The 13548-nt window shown below is 39.6% G+C and overlaps 1 protein-coding gene across 2 annotated transcripts in view; it reads left to right on the plus strand.

Annotated features, from left to right (window-relative positions):
• ADPRH (ADP-ribosylarginine hydrolase) overlaps positions 1-3730 on the plus strand; it is a 29332-nt gene extending 25602 nt beyond the window's left edge. The window contains exon 4 of one of the 2 annotated variants that reach the window (XM_077272143.1): positions 10-3730. In XM_077272143.1, coding sequence (XP_077128258.1) covers positions 10-397 — 388 coding nt within the window. In that variant the 3' untranslated portion in view covers positions 398-3730. The remainder of the gene's footprint in view (positions 1-9) is intronic. The other variant, XM_077272144.1, reaches the window with a different exon arrangement.
• Positions 3731-13548: the final 9818 nt, after the last annotated feature.

Here is a 13548-nt window from a genome sequence, read left to right on the forward strand (position 1 = left end):
GTTGTCTAGGTCTTACTTTGAAGGACAGTGGAATTCTTATCTTAAAGAAAGGGGAATTTTGGATGGAACTTCTCAGCCGAAGTTTCCAGAGAAGTACGATGTTCAAGAACGAGATGAGTTTTATAAATCTGTCAGCTACAGCGGATGGGGTGGAAGCAGTGGACACGATGCACCTATGATCGCTTACGATGCAATCCTTGGTTCTGGTGACAACTGGACAGAACTTTCTCACCGTGCATTTTTCCACGGTGGCGATAGTGATTCCACTGCAGCCATTGCAGGTGCTTGGTTTGGAAGCATGTATGGATTCAAAGGTGTCCCCAAAGCCAACTACAAGAAATTGGAGTACAGAGATAAACTAGAAAAGCTTGGAAAGGATCTCTATCATCTTGCATAGAGCATGGGATTCATGTTTCCACAAAGTATTAGGTTCCTTTCACTTTAAATTAAATTTATACTATTAACAAGGGCAATTCCCAGTAAAATTATCTTCTGGTAAGTCATAGACAATTGGGGGAAGTCTGTGCTCTCCGACCACAATGCTTCTATACAATGAAAGTCATCTATGCACCACTCATACATCTTTAGTATTGCTCATTGGTTTCTGTAACTGGAAACATAAAGCAACATTATAACAAATGGAATATTGATTAGAATGAATCTACACTATAAATATGAAAAGTGCAGAAGGTGACTCTACAGAACCATGTGGAAATAAGGTCCAGTATTACAGATGTCACCAATATGATCTCATCGCATATTTCTATTACTATAGATGTTTCAAGATGATTTTAGTGGTAATCTGTGAGATGGTACATAGCGATTGATTTCGTTTTTTTTATCATAAGTCTTAAAGTTCCTTAATGTCAGTTTCTCTATAAGAAGAATTAAAAAAATAACATCTCACATGCCAAACCTCAGCGAAAGGAATTTTATACTGTAAAGATTCTTTTCATGTATCTTACATGCCCCATGGCCTGATGGATGGACCACATGCCTTAACCATTTGCTGACTGTCTATTAACCATATACAATACATAAGACTAGCTTCCAATAGCTATTCAGCGCTGTTTAAGAGAACAGCACAGTCATCAGCTGTACACGTAAATGTATCAGCGGGAGGAAAGAAATTTAGACAGCTGGATCCATGAAAGTGAAGAGCTGATTGTCTTCCTGATCATTTTAGGATGTCACTTGTTGTATTCGTCCCAGCAATCCCAGTAGGGGATGAAACCAGTAGTTCAATCTTTAAACAAGTTCAAGATAAAGATAAAATATCTCCAAAAGGCTTCCTGCAGTAAAATAATGTGAACGTGCTGTAGGAAAAAAGTATTGAAAAATATAAGAACAGCTGACACCAATGCAGTAGCCCCCGCCACCGGTGACCAAAAATGGAAAGGGGAATCTACGTTGTAAACTTCTTTTAGTCCAGGCAAGATGTGAAAAAAATAATAATCTCAGCAGTTTCTGGGGAAGGTTTATACCCGCTAAGATACAAGTATATACGTTCGCATTCTCGCACACGCACGCACCTGCACCCACCTGTTGTTTATATACTGTATGCTCTTGTTGTAAGGAGATTTGAGTATTTCTCGGAACAAATTATTTATATTCATTCACCTCTTTTATTCAAATCTTTGGCTAAGAACAAATGGTGTCGAAATGCAAAACACGAGCAATTCACAAAGATAGTTCCCTAGAGGTTCTACGACTTCATAATCTAAATATATTCATATCGTTCGAGTATACGCGTGCCTATACTTTAGGGCAGGGATCACTGAACCTGCTGTGAAAATAGAATTCCTATCGTGCTTAGGCAACCTGTGACTGTCTGGTGATGCTTGGGCATTTATCATATTAAAAAGTGTCTACTGGAGACATAGTAGTAAATTACACTGAATATAAGAAATGCCACATATAGTATGTAAAATAATATTCTGTGCAGATATTGAGGTCAAAATGTGTGTTATATCAAACGTATACTATGTGTATATAGCTCTGACAAATGACTAAGTTAAGCTGTACATAGAATTGTAGAAATGTTTTTTTGATAGTATTAATCAAATCTGGCCCTAAATTCATGTGGCCTGAACCTCGGACCGCATTGGATGAGACACTGGGTGCGGAGTTTCAGAGAGAACATAGCCTTGATACAATATGGAGAGACGTGAATATTCCAGTGTCGACTCTTGCCAGCTTCTCCTGTTTTCGCTTTTGGTGATTGATAGGTTTCTCCAAATATACGCACAAGGGAGAGACCTGTCAATCAACTAGAGCGGTGGAGGAGAAGCCAGCTGGACTAGTCACTTTTCTCCCTATGGTCTTTTCAAACTTTGTTTTCTCAGAAATGAGGCAGCCAGCATCTGATTCATGACTGAATGAGGTTCAGGCCACATGAATCTAGTGACAGGTTCCCTGTAAGTTGCCCTGAATTTCTGTGTTCTGTGTCCTAGCCTTTCATAAATTGTTATAACATTTACGCTGGATCCTTGATCCATCAAGGTTTCATTAGTAATGACTCGAGTAATCTTCATCTTATAAGGTTTTTTTATTTTTAAAATTTATTCTAGAGGCTACAAAGTGCTGCGAGTGGTGTACAGACCCGTAGAATTAGTATTGAGCCTGTACACCACTCCGTGCTTTCTCTCCTGCAGGAACAGTACACTTCAGAGCAGTGATTTGAGTGATCAATGAGGGCCTTGAGATTTGGACCCCCAGTGATTGACATCACTTTACAGACCCTAGAATAGATAACAGAACTTATCAAATGATAATTAGCTTTTAAGAATATGGTGTAAAAAAAAAAAGAAAGAAAGATGCTTTTTATGACAGTACCATAAAAATGTAATACTGCTCTTGGCTTATACTAGTAAATGTTAAAAAAAAAAAAATGGACTTGCATTTATCTGACTTCTTCTCCTAAACAATATAAATTCTGAAACATTATATTATAGTGAAGTGTTATGTGGGCAGATGGCGAGTGTCACTTGTTAGATTAGGATGTTATGGCTGTATAAATATATTTGCTGTTATCATGTGGGGCCTAATTAAAGGGTTTTCAAGAGTTGGGAAGGAAAAATTGAGGAGCAAAGGTAGAAAAAAACAGTACTTCTAAAATAATCAAGTGCTCCAGCTCCGATGCTCCTGCGGTTCCCAAGTCCCTCCAGGTATTGTCCGCAGCAGTCACTTTGCTGCTACCAGAATGTAGACCAAGACTAGTTGGAGGCCGCCACCATCTGTATGGGAGCTGAAAGGGATTTAATATTTCTTTTAAAATTCTTGGATAACTTTGCGCTTGGTGGTACTAGATGCATCAGATCTTCTGCTTGCAGCTGAACTTGCAGTGAACGCTTAGCCTTAAAAGCCTTGACATTTTCTCCATTTATTCTGAATTCTGCATTGCATACAGTCTTTTTTTTTTTTTATAAATAATAAACTAAGTAAAATCAATGAAAGAAGCAACAGCCGTGCTCCACTACTGGCTTTGTCCAAGATCGCTGACAAGAGAACCATATATTAAGTACACTTATTCCACTATTGCAACTCTTGTAATAATGTAAAGTTCTTGGGGCAAATTTTGAGCAAAGTGTGTGAGCCAATCTGTCACAGAGCCTTATGAAGCCTTATTCTAAAGACTGAGCCACAAATGGACTGAGAGAGAATAGTATTAAAAAAAAATCAGTTCCCAATATAGTCACTTTTATTTTCAATAAAAGACATAAGTCCTTCATCCATGGAGTCTGTCAGTTTCTTGATCTGTTAACAGTCAACTTTTTGGGCAGCACCAACCACAGCCTACCAGACACTAAGAGGTGACTTTTTTCCCTCACAGTAAATAACCTGTTTTAAAGGAAATGTGTCACCAATTTTTGAACGCTGTATGTAAATCAAGGTGGTCTGATTAGCGTCCTCGCTGCGGCGCCTGTGCCTCCTCTCTGCTCCTAATCGTGTTCTCCTGGTTTGATTGATGTGGACACATCATCCACATTGCGACCCGAGTTATTTCACCTGCACAGTAGCCTCATAGGACCCCGTAGGCGCACTCTGCTCTACTCTGCTGTGAGCAGAGCATAAGACAGCACTATGCAAGCGCCTAGTTTTGATTGATGTGACTAACGTCGCTGCCGTATGTGTGAACTTTGTGCCTACGGTAAACTATAATTCATTCTAGTGGGCAAAGGATATCAATCTCTTTGGTCACAAATTAAAGTGGCATACATTTTTCAAAAATCATAATAAAGATAGGTGTAAAAAATTGGTGATTGAAGAGGGGGACTTGGAGGGGGCCAGACCCTTGTAGACCTAATGGATGACAGTATAGTAGAGATGAAGTGAATGGTCCTTTTAATGGACTTATAAAAGAAGAGTACCAAAATGCACTGTATAGGAGAACTAAATAGTATTGACATTTTTCCAAGAGTGGTAGAAGATGATTTTAGAAAAATCCAATAACTAAACAAGAATTTGGAGTCTAATCTCACTAATCGATGTAAGCATTAACAATTCTGGAAAGAAATGAAAATCTGATTATGAAGTCATCAGATTAAGGGGTCAACGTGGTCATGCTTGAACATACTAACTATCTAGATATGTGTAACTCCATTCTCCTCGATAAATCAACTTATGAAACTCTGATGAGGGATCCAACACAGTCATTTAGAGATTCACTTTTGGAGATACTTGAGGAAGGATTGAATCTCAGGGTTATCTCAAAGTGTGAATTTGACTCCTGGGTTCCTAAGACACCAACTATTCCCACTTTTTACTCTGTCCAAGGTCCATAAGGGTCTGGACCAGTTAAAAAAGGCAGACCTATCAGGGATTCATTAAATCTCCCAAAATGTAGGGATCTAGATTGACAAAATATTATGACCATTTCTGACATCTCTTACCGTCATACCTGAGAGATGCATCAGATCTCCTACTGAAGATTGAATCTACAGTGATATCTTCTGATACACTATTATGCTCTGTGGGCTTTGAGGCACTATACAGCTGCATTCCACGCTGCTGCTTTAGATCATTACTGCAAATCAAGATCGAACCGTTGTATGGAGTATAGTTCACCCTCCATCATAACTATTTCATCTTTGACGGGAAATTCTACCACCAGTTCAGGGGGATGGCTATGGGAAGTCCCTGTGCCTCCTTATACGTCAGACTCCTTTTGGGCTGGTGTGAAGAATCAACAGTCTTCCAAGAATGTACCTGGTGGCTTCCTAATATCATCATGTGGACCAGGTATATTGATCATGTTTTCATATTGTGGTCAGGCACTGTGGAAGACTTAAAATATTTTGTCGATAATTTAAACATCAATGATATTGGCCTATCCTTTGCCTCAGAATACAATCATATAGAGTTACCCTTACTTGATTTGATAGTCAGAAAAGTTAAACAGGGAAAATTAATTACACACGTGACTTTCGTACACAGGCTTTGGATCTGAAATATAGATTCACGGAAAGGGGATACCCCAGAGAAACATTTGCTACAGCTTTCCGTTATGTGTTAAATCAAAAGAGACATTCAGTTACTACCAAAGATAAAAAAATGAATGTAAGGAACCAATACGCCTACTGGGCAACTATAATAGTCAAGCAGAAGGACCGTACCAGGTAATTAAAAAACATTGGGGTATACTCAGAGCAGATTTTAAAGGATGTGGCAAACCAAAATTCACCTACAAAAAGGAACAATCCAATCGGTAAAGAGTCGATCCACTGGTGCACAGTTTATACAAAGGGCCAACAAATCCCGGAACATGACTAGATCGGAAAGTTAAAGGAACTGTAAGATGCGGTGATTGCCCCTTTTTCAGCTCGATGAGACCCTGTAAGAGCTTCACCAGTACGTCTCCCGGAAAAACCTTCAACATGTGCGATTTTGCTTATTGCAAGATGAGCTGGGTAGTATTTATGGCTACTTGCCAATGCCCCTATATTTATGTAGGAAAAGCCAAGAGGGAGATCAGGAGATGGATTGGTGAACACATAGTGGACATGAGAAATGGTAAGGATACCCCAATTGCTAGGCATGCAAGGGGATTTCATGGAGGGGACAGTTGGACCTTCAATTTCTGCGTATTGGAGGTCATTAGACAAAATGGCAGGAAGGGTGACTGGGACAAACTGATACACCAAATGGAGTGTCATTGAATTTTTCAAGTAGGATCTCTGATACTCAAGGGATTAAATGACCAATTATCCTTCAGCTGTTTCAGTTATACATGTGAATATGGGCACCTTTCTTGCTGTACTAGGTCTCCACTCAAGAGAGACCAGATATATATTTTTTAGTTGAATATTCAAAGATTATTTTTCTTTATCTATATACCTATGAATCCTACCCTTTTGAAATTCTCTACTCCTATAAACATGAAGGAGTTGCTCCCGGAATTAATTTTACTGCCTCCCTAAAAAAAATGCAATCTCCCTCAATATTGCAATATATCAGCATATACTATTTAGCGGTTATCAAATTCATATTGACCAAATACTCCACCCTTTATTATGATGGATCCTTTGATGATGAGAAGTATGGTAATTATGATCAGTCTTAGAAGTGCAATAAAAGGCACTAATGTTACTTTTTGTTATTTGAAAAAAAATTTTTTTGCAGAATTTGTATTATATACTTACCTTAAATAACAATGTAATATCTTATCAATATGATGTATAATTCTAATAGGTTGGTGTTGGGTATGAATATAGCCAGTGTTGAAGTTTCGACCTCTGTGTCTTCTTCAGTGGCGGTTGGGTTTCAGCCTCATTACATTGGCCATGTCTCTGAGCACTGAACCCCTTGTACCTCTGGGTGTTCCATGAAGGTTGTAGTTCTGTAATATGACAGCACTTAGAGGATAATGGATTCTGGTCACTACACTTTCAAGACTTTTAACAATTTTTGGCTTTTCAGAGAAAGTTAAATATTTTTTTGGCCTATTTTGCCTGAGGGAAAACAAGCTGCCTAATAATTCAACACCGGATTCACTAAACCATCTCACAGATGTCTCTCTCACATATGTCTATTTGAAGACTTCCATTGAAGGAGAACTCACCATCTCTCGTGGCAGCCTATTCCACTCCATTGTTCACCCTCACTGTAAAAGTTTTTTCTAATATCTAATCTGTATCTTCTCCCTTTCAGTTTCATTCCATTGCTTCTTGTGTTTCCATGTGCAAATGAGAATAAGCATGATCCCTCTACACTGTGACATCCCTTCAAATAATGTAGACAGCTACTAAATCTCCTCTTAGCCTTCTTTTTTGCAAGCTAAACATTCCTAAATCCTTTAGCCGTTCCTCGTAGGACATGCTTTGCAGTCTGGTCACCATCCTGATCTCCGCTGGTTTCCTGGAAAAACCGCGCTGTCTACCCTCTTTTCTTACATTCGCTCATAGTGCTCCACAATGGACATAAGAATGGCCCAGGATCCAAATTAACAGAGATTTGGAGCATGAAGCAAAAATGCAAATGGTTTAAAAACAACATCTTACTACCATGAGAACCCTACCACAACTTCACCTTAGCTATGAAACTCTGCCTCTAAACTCTAAGGCCTAATGTAACTAACATAACCACGATAGTGCCTAGAATCCCACCTCCCAATCTGCTGCACTGTTCAGGACCAAGCCCACACACCACTGCTTTCGTTGCAGCCCCAATACGAAAAGAGTGAAGTGCAAAACGATATGCATCCAGACCTAACAACTGTAAACCCTTCCTAAACTCTGCAGTAAACTGATATTGTGTCATACGGATGGGTCTTTCCTGTCCAAATAAAGGACTCTCACGACTAGGCTGGGTCCCATTAAAAAGCTGTAAGCAACATAATGGACACATAATGGATTCCAGAACTGCTCCTAAAACTACCCAGTTAACCTTTCTCTCCTGATCCATTTTTGGCTTCCGAATCCAGAATTTCATCCCCTTTGTTGTAGCCACAACATCCCTAGCTAGAAACCCACCTACTTTTCTTTTGGTAGGAAACACAATCTCCCCAACCCTTAGCACCCCAAAGAAATCAAGTGAGAAAGCTAAATGAAACAAACAAGCCTCAAACTCCGAACTACAGATGACACCCAATACTACCCAACCTTTCTAGAACGTTAAAAGAAACTGAACGTCTAGAGTCCTTTCAACTACTTCCCCTATGAAACCCTTTTACCACCTGCTTAACCAAAAACATTTTTGTTAAATCCTTCTGACCCCGCAACCTAAAACTGAATGCCAGGGCCATGGTAACCCACGATACCTTAGCCGATGACCAACTTTCCGCTGCCACCTGACTTAACCACATCAGCAGCACTCCTACCTGGTCCTCATCATTCAAATGATAATCACCTGAAGCCAACCATCCTTCCCATAAACATCATACTGACTGTTAACTGGCCCACGTGCTGGCAGCCAAGGAAAACCTAATCAGAGACTTTGTGGCTCGGAGACCACGCTTCAAAGCTCCACCAGATACTCCAATCCCTTGTCCTCTGCATCCGGGGTCAACAACCAAAACCGCTACCACTGTAAACGAGAAAGTGAGTCAGCAATAGAATTCTGCACACCTGACACGTGAGACGCCATAATATAAGCATTTATAGCATTTATGGATAGACACCAACTGCCAAAGCACACGAATCACCAGAAGTGATGATGCAGTAAGACTATTAATTGCACACACTACCCCCATGTTTTCCCAGTTGAAGCACACCCTCCTGTCCTGAAACTCCCGCCTCCACAAATGAACAGCCACCAAAATGGGAAAAATCTCCAACAATGCTAAATTTCTAACCAGGCCTGACAAAAAAAACAATCTTAAGACCACTTGGATGCATACCACTGACACCTGAAGTATTCTCTAAAACCAAAACCACCTGCCGCATCTGTATATAAATCCAAAGCACAGTTATCTACTACCTCCTCCATAAGCAACGAACGGCCATTATATTGCTCCAAAAATTTACCCCAAACCACCAAATCCGCTTTGTGATCTGCAGACAAAGAAATGTAGCACTAGCCAAAAGACGAGAAAAAACCCTCCCCATCTAGATGATGCGGCAAGCAAAATTAAGTTTTCCGAGAAGCGACTGAACTCGCAACAACAATTTTTGCTAATGCTGTGCTCTGGCAACCTCCTCTCTCAATGCTACAACGTTCTCCTCTGGCAATCGAAATTTCCAATTAACTGAATCAATCACAATGCCTAAAATACAAAGACACTTCCTTGGGCCTTCCATTTTGCCCATGGCTAAAGGTACCCCGAACCACTCCGCCACCTACTCGACTAAGAATGGTTTCACAACAAGCAGAATCACTAGGACCAAATACATAAAAAATTGTCCAATCAATGTATCAGTGAATTAAAACATGACACATCACAAACAGCACATTGTAAAAAGGTACTGAAGACTTCAAGTGATGCACAAGACGCACAAGACAGAGAACAGCCCAAGGAAAAACATCTATCAATGTAACCCCCCTCCAAAAAAACAACAACCCAACAATCTAACGCCTTCAGGATGGACTGGTAACAACCTAAATGCAGATTAAATGTCTATCTTAGCCATAAGTGACCACCTCTCAGAACTTCTGACCCAACGTGCTGCTTCCTCAAATTACATATAAACGACGATCAAAGCTCTGGGTCAATCCGGTCATTCACAGAAATTCCGCGAGGATAAGACAAATGGTGAATGAGCTGAAATTTATCCTGCTCATTCCTAGGAACAATCCCTAAGGGAGAGACTACTAAATCCACAAAAGGAGGGTCACTAAACGGTCCAGACATCTGACCCAAGGCAACTTCCTTATCCAACTTCTCAGAAACCACCGCCACATACTGATCCGCTGAGTGAAGTTTCATTTTAGTTTAGTTTCATTTTACGCCATCCACAACACATTGATTTCTGTAAAATGTCTGTGGAGTCAAAATGCTCACTTTAGTACAGGGTGTATGTTGTATAATGGGGTCAATTGGGGGGTTTCTGCTGTTCTGCAACTTCAGGTGCTCTGCAAATTTTGACATAGAGCTTGTACACCATTCCAAGAAAATATGACATTTTTTGTTTTTATGGTCCAATGTTAAAAAATTCTGTGAAACACCTATGAGTTCAAAATGCTCTCAATGCCCCAAAGATGCATTCCTTGAGGAGTGAAGTATCCAAAATGGAGACTCCCTTGGGGAATTTCTGGTATTCTGGCACTTCAATAGCACTACATATGTGATGTGTTTTCTATCCATCCATTACTGAATCCATTTTGCAACAAAAAAAAATGATTTTGTAAATTTCCTTGAAAATGTGAAAAATTTCTGCTGAACTTTTAAGCCTTCTAATATTCTAAAAAAATGTAGAAGATATTTGAAAAATATGAAGCCGATGTAAAGTAGACATTTGGAAAATGTTGTTTGTTAACTAATTTGTGTGGCGTGACCAGTTTTGGGAGCATACAATTTCTCACGGTTTAATAAATAAACACTAAGCATGTTAACCTAAATATGCCACATATCCACCACTTAGACTGCGCCTGTCTGTCTGAGACTCGGTGCACTGCAGGCACGATGTCACTGCATCACGTCTGCTGTGTGGAGTCCTTACACTGCACAGACCGGAGCAGCAGGTGGGAGACTCATGGCACATAAGTTGAGTTTATTTTTATTTTCTCAAATATCAGTACTTATGGGGGCTTTATGCTGAGTGGGGGTATGTGGGTTCCATCATTGTGAGTGAAGGGCTGTGAGTGCCAACATAATATGTGGGGGATGTGCAGTGGGGTATCATTAGAAGTGAAGGTCTGTGCGGGTATTATATTGAGTGAGAGGCTGGCGGAGCATCATACTGTGGGGACAATGATACTTGAGTGTGGAAGCATCATATTGAGTAGAGTCCATCAGACAATGCCAGGGCCATCATACTGACCGGCCATCATACTTTGTGGAGGAAGTATGTGGATATCATACTTTGAGGATGAGGCACTTTAGAGTTATCATATTGTAGGAGTATTATACTATGTCGGGGATACTGTGGGCAGGGCCGGACTGGCCATCGGGCACTTCTGGCAAATGCGGTTGTATGTGGTTTAGAGGACTATGGAGTGAATTTGTGAGGCGGGGATTCACTGTGAGGATATCATACTCTATACGTGTGGGTAGGGGTAGTTTTAGGAGCATCATACTCCCTAATAGCTATGAAAAGCGTATTTTGGGAGAGAATAAAAGGGGCTTTGGAGCTTTAAGAGGGACATAATTACTGTATACGTGCAACAATACCTGTGCTTCTCCATGTTTATAAAAGTTGAGAGATATGACCCCAACCTACTTCACTGAACATTTTGGGGGCAGAAAAGGTGGGAGAATCCAATTAGCAAAAGTTCTATGTGGCTTCGATATTTCTATTTATGCCTGTGACCTGAGCACTGAAATTCTGGATCTTCTGGAGTGATTCTGGAAATGTAATGGTTCTGCAGAATGGATTCAACTCTGCTTTTGATTTGAATGGCCTTCCGCTTTGTCTCGGAATTATAGCAATGGAAATTGCTGAGTAGAGTCAAAAAGGTTTAAGCTCTGTATAGAGCCCTTTCATCCTGGAAATTAGATGAGTGGGTGATATAATTGTACTGCAGAGTGAAATAAATGTACATGTCATCCCTAAAACTGCTGTGTACTAAAATGTCCCTCTCTTTAGCTCTTGTCCTACTTTGTATTTCCACAGCATGTACTCCATTCTTCCCTACTGAAGGTGGTGGCCTGAAGTCCAAATTAATTTTCATCCTAAATTCCTTTGTATTTAATGCCAAATCTAAATAATTTTCTAATATACTTGAATTAAAAATTCCCTCTCCTTAACTACACTATCTGAGGCACCCTTCACACATCATTTTTATGTCCATACACGGTTCATTTTTTAAGGACCGCAAATACGGACATATGTATTCAATTGTGGTGGTGCGCAAATGTCAGATTTTTCACACAGACCTTATGTTCGTGTGAATAACCTGCAGACATGTCCTTTCTTCAAATGCAGCACAGACAAAATGTGTGTTGCATACTGGCACACTGGTGACACACAGATGATAACCGTGTGTCATCAGTGTGACACGTACTGGCGCCTGGGAAAAAGCAGTACATTTTGCGCTGTTTCCAGGCGCTGTATGCTCAGTTTAACTCTCATCATCCTTGCCTGTTCTCCCTGCGATGGCCCATCCTGGGATAATGTAAAAAAGTAGAAAAAAAAATGTTTTACAAAGTGTAAAAATATTAAAAAAAAAAAAAAAACCTAAATAAAGAAAAAAAATATGTTCCAATAAATACATTTATTTATATAAATAATAAAAAAAAAAAGTACACATATTTGGTATCACCGCATCTGAAACGACCCACTCTATAAAACTGTCTCACTAGTTAACCCCTTCAGTGAATACCGTAAAAAAAAAAAGGCAAAAAAACAATGCTTTATCATCATACCACTGAACAAAAAGTGCAATAACACGCGATCAAAAAGACGGTTGTAAATAAAAATGGTACCGCTGAAAACGTCATCTTGCCCTGCAAAAAAACAAGCTGCGATACAGCTCTATCAGCAGAAAAATACAAAAGTTATACCTCTCGGAATAATGCGAGGCAAAAATAATTATTTTTTCTATAAAAGAGTTTTTGTGTAAAAGAGCCAAAACATAAAAAAATGAGGTATCACTGCAATCTTACTGACCCAAAGAATAAAGCGGTCTTACCAATTTTACCACACGTGGAACGGTATTAAAAAAAAAAGAAGCAATTCCTGAATTGCTGGTTTTTGCTCATTCTGTCTCCAAAAATCAGAATAGAAAGCGATCAAAAAATGTCATGTGCCCGAAAATGGTACCAATAAAAACGTCAGCTCATTCCGCAAAAAACAAGACCTCACATGACTCTGTTGACCAAAATATGAAAAAATTATAGCTCTCAAAATATGGTCATGCAAAAACCAGCTTTTGCAATAAAAAGCGTCTTTTATTGTGTGACAGCAGTCAAACATAAAAACCCGTGAAGCAACTGTGGGTTCAAGGTGCTCAATACACATCTAGATCCTAAGGGATCTAGTTTCCAAAATGGTGTCACTTGTTGGGGGTTTCCACTGTTTAGGTACATCAGGGGCTCTCCAATCGCGACATGGCAACTGCTAATTATTCCAGCATATTTAACATTCAAAAAGTCAAATGGTGCTCCTATTCAGCCAAGCCCTGCTGTGCACTCAAACAGTTGTTTTCCTCCACATTTTGGGTATCTACGCACTCAGTAGAAATTGCACAACAAATTGTATGGAACAATTTCTCTTGTTACCCTTATAAAAATACAAAACGTTGAGCTAAAAAAGATTTATCTGGGAAAAATGTGATTTTTTTTATTTTTCACAGGTTAACGTTATAAACTTTTCTGAAGCACCTGTGGGTTCAAGGTGCTCAGTACACATCTAGATGAGTTCCCTAAGGGGTCTATTCCAAAATGATGTCACTTGTTGGGGGTTTCCACTGTTTAGGCACATCGGGGTTTCTCCAAACATAATATGGTGTCCG

This window comes from Ranitomeya variabilis, chromosome 7 (genome assembly GCF_051348905.1).
Source record: "Ranitomeya variabilis isolate aRanVar5 chromosome 7, aRanVar5.hap1, whole genome shotgun sequence".
NCBI classification, from domain to species: domain Eukaryota; kingdom Metazoa; phylum Chordata; class Amphibia; order Anura; family Dendrobatidae; genus Ranitomeya; species Ranitomeya variabilis.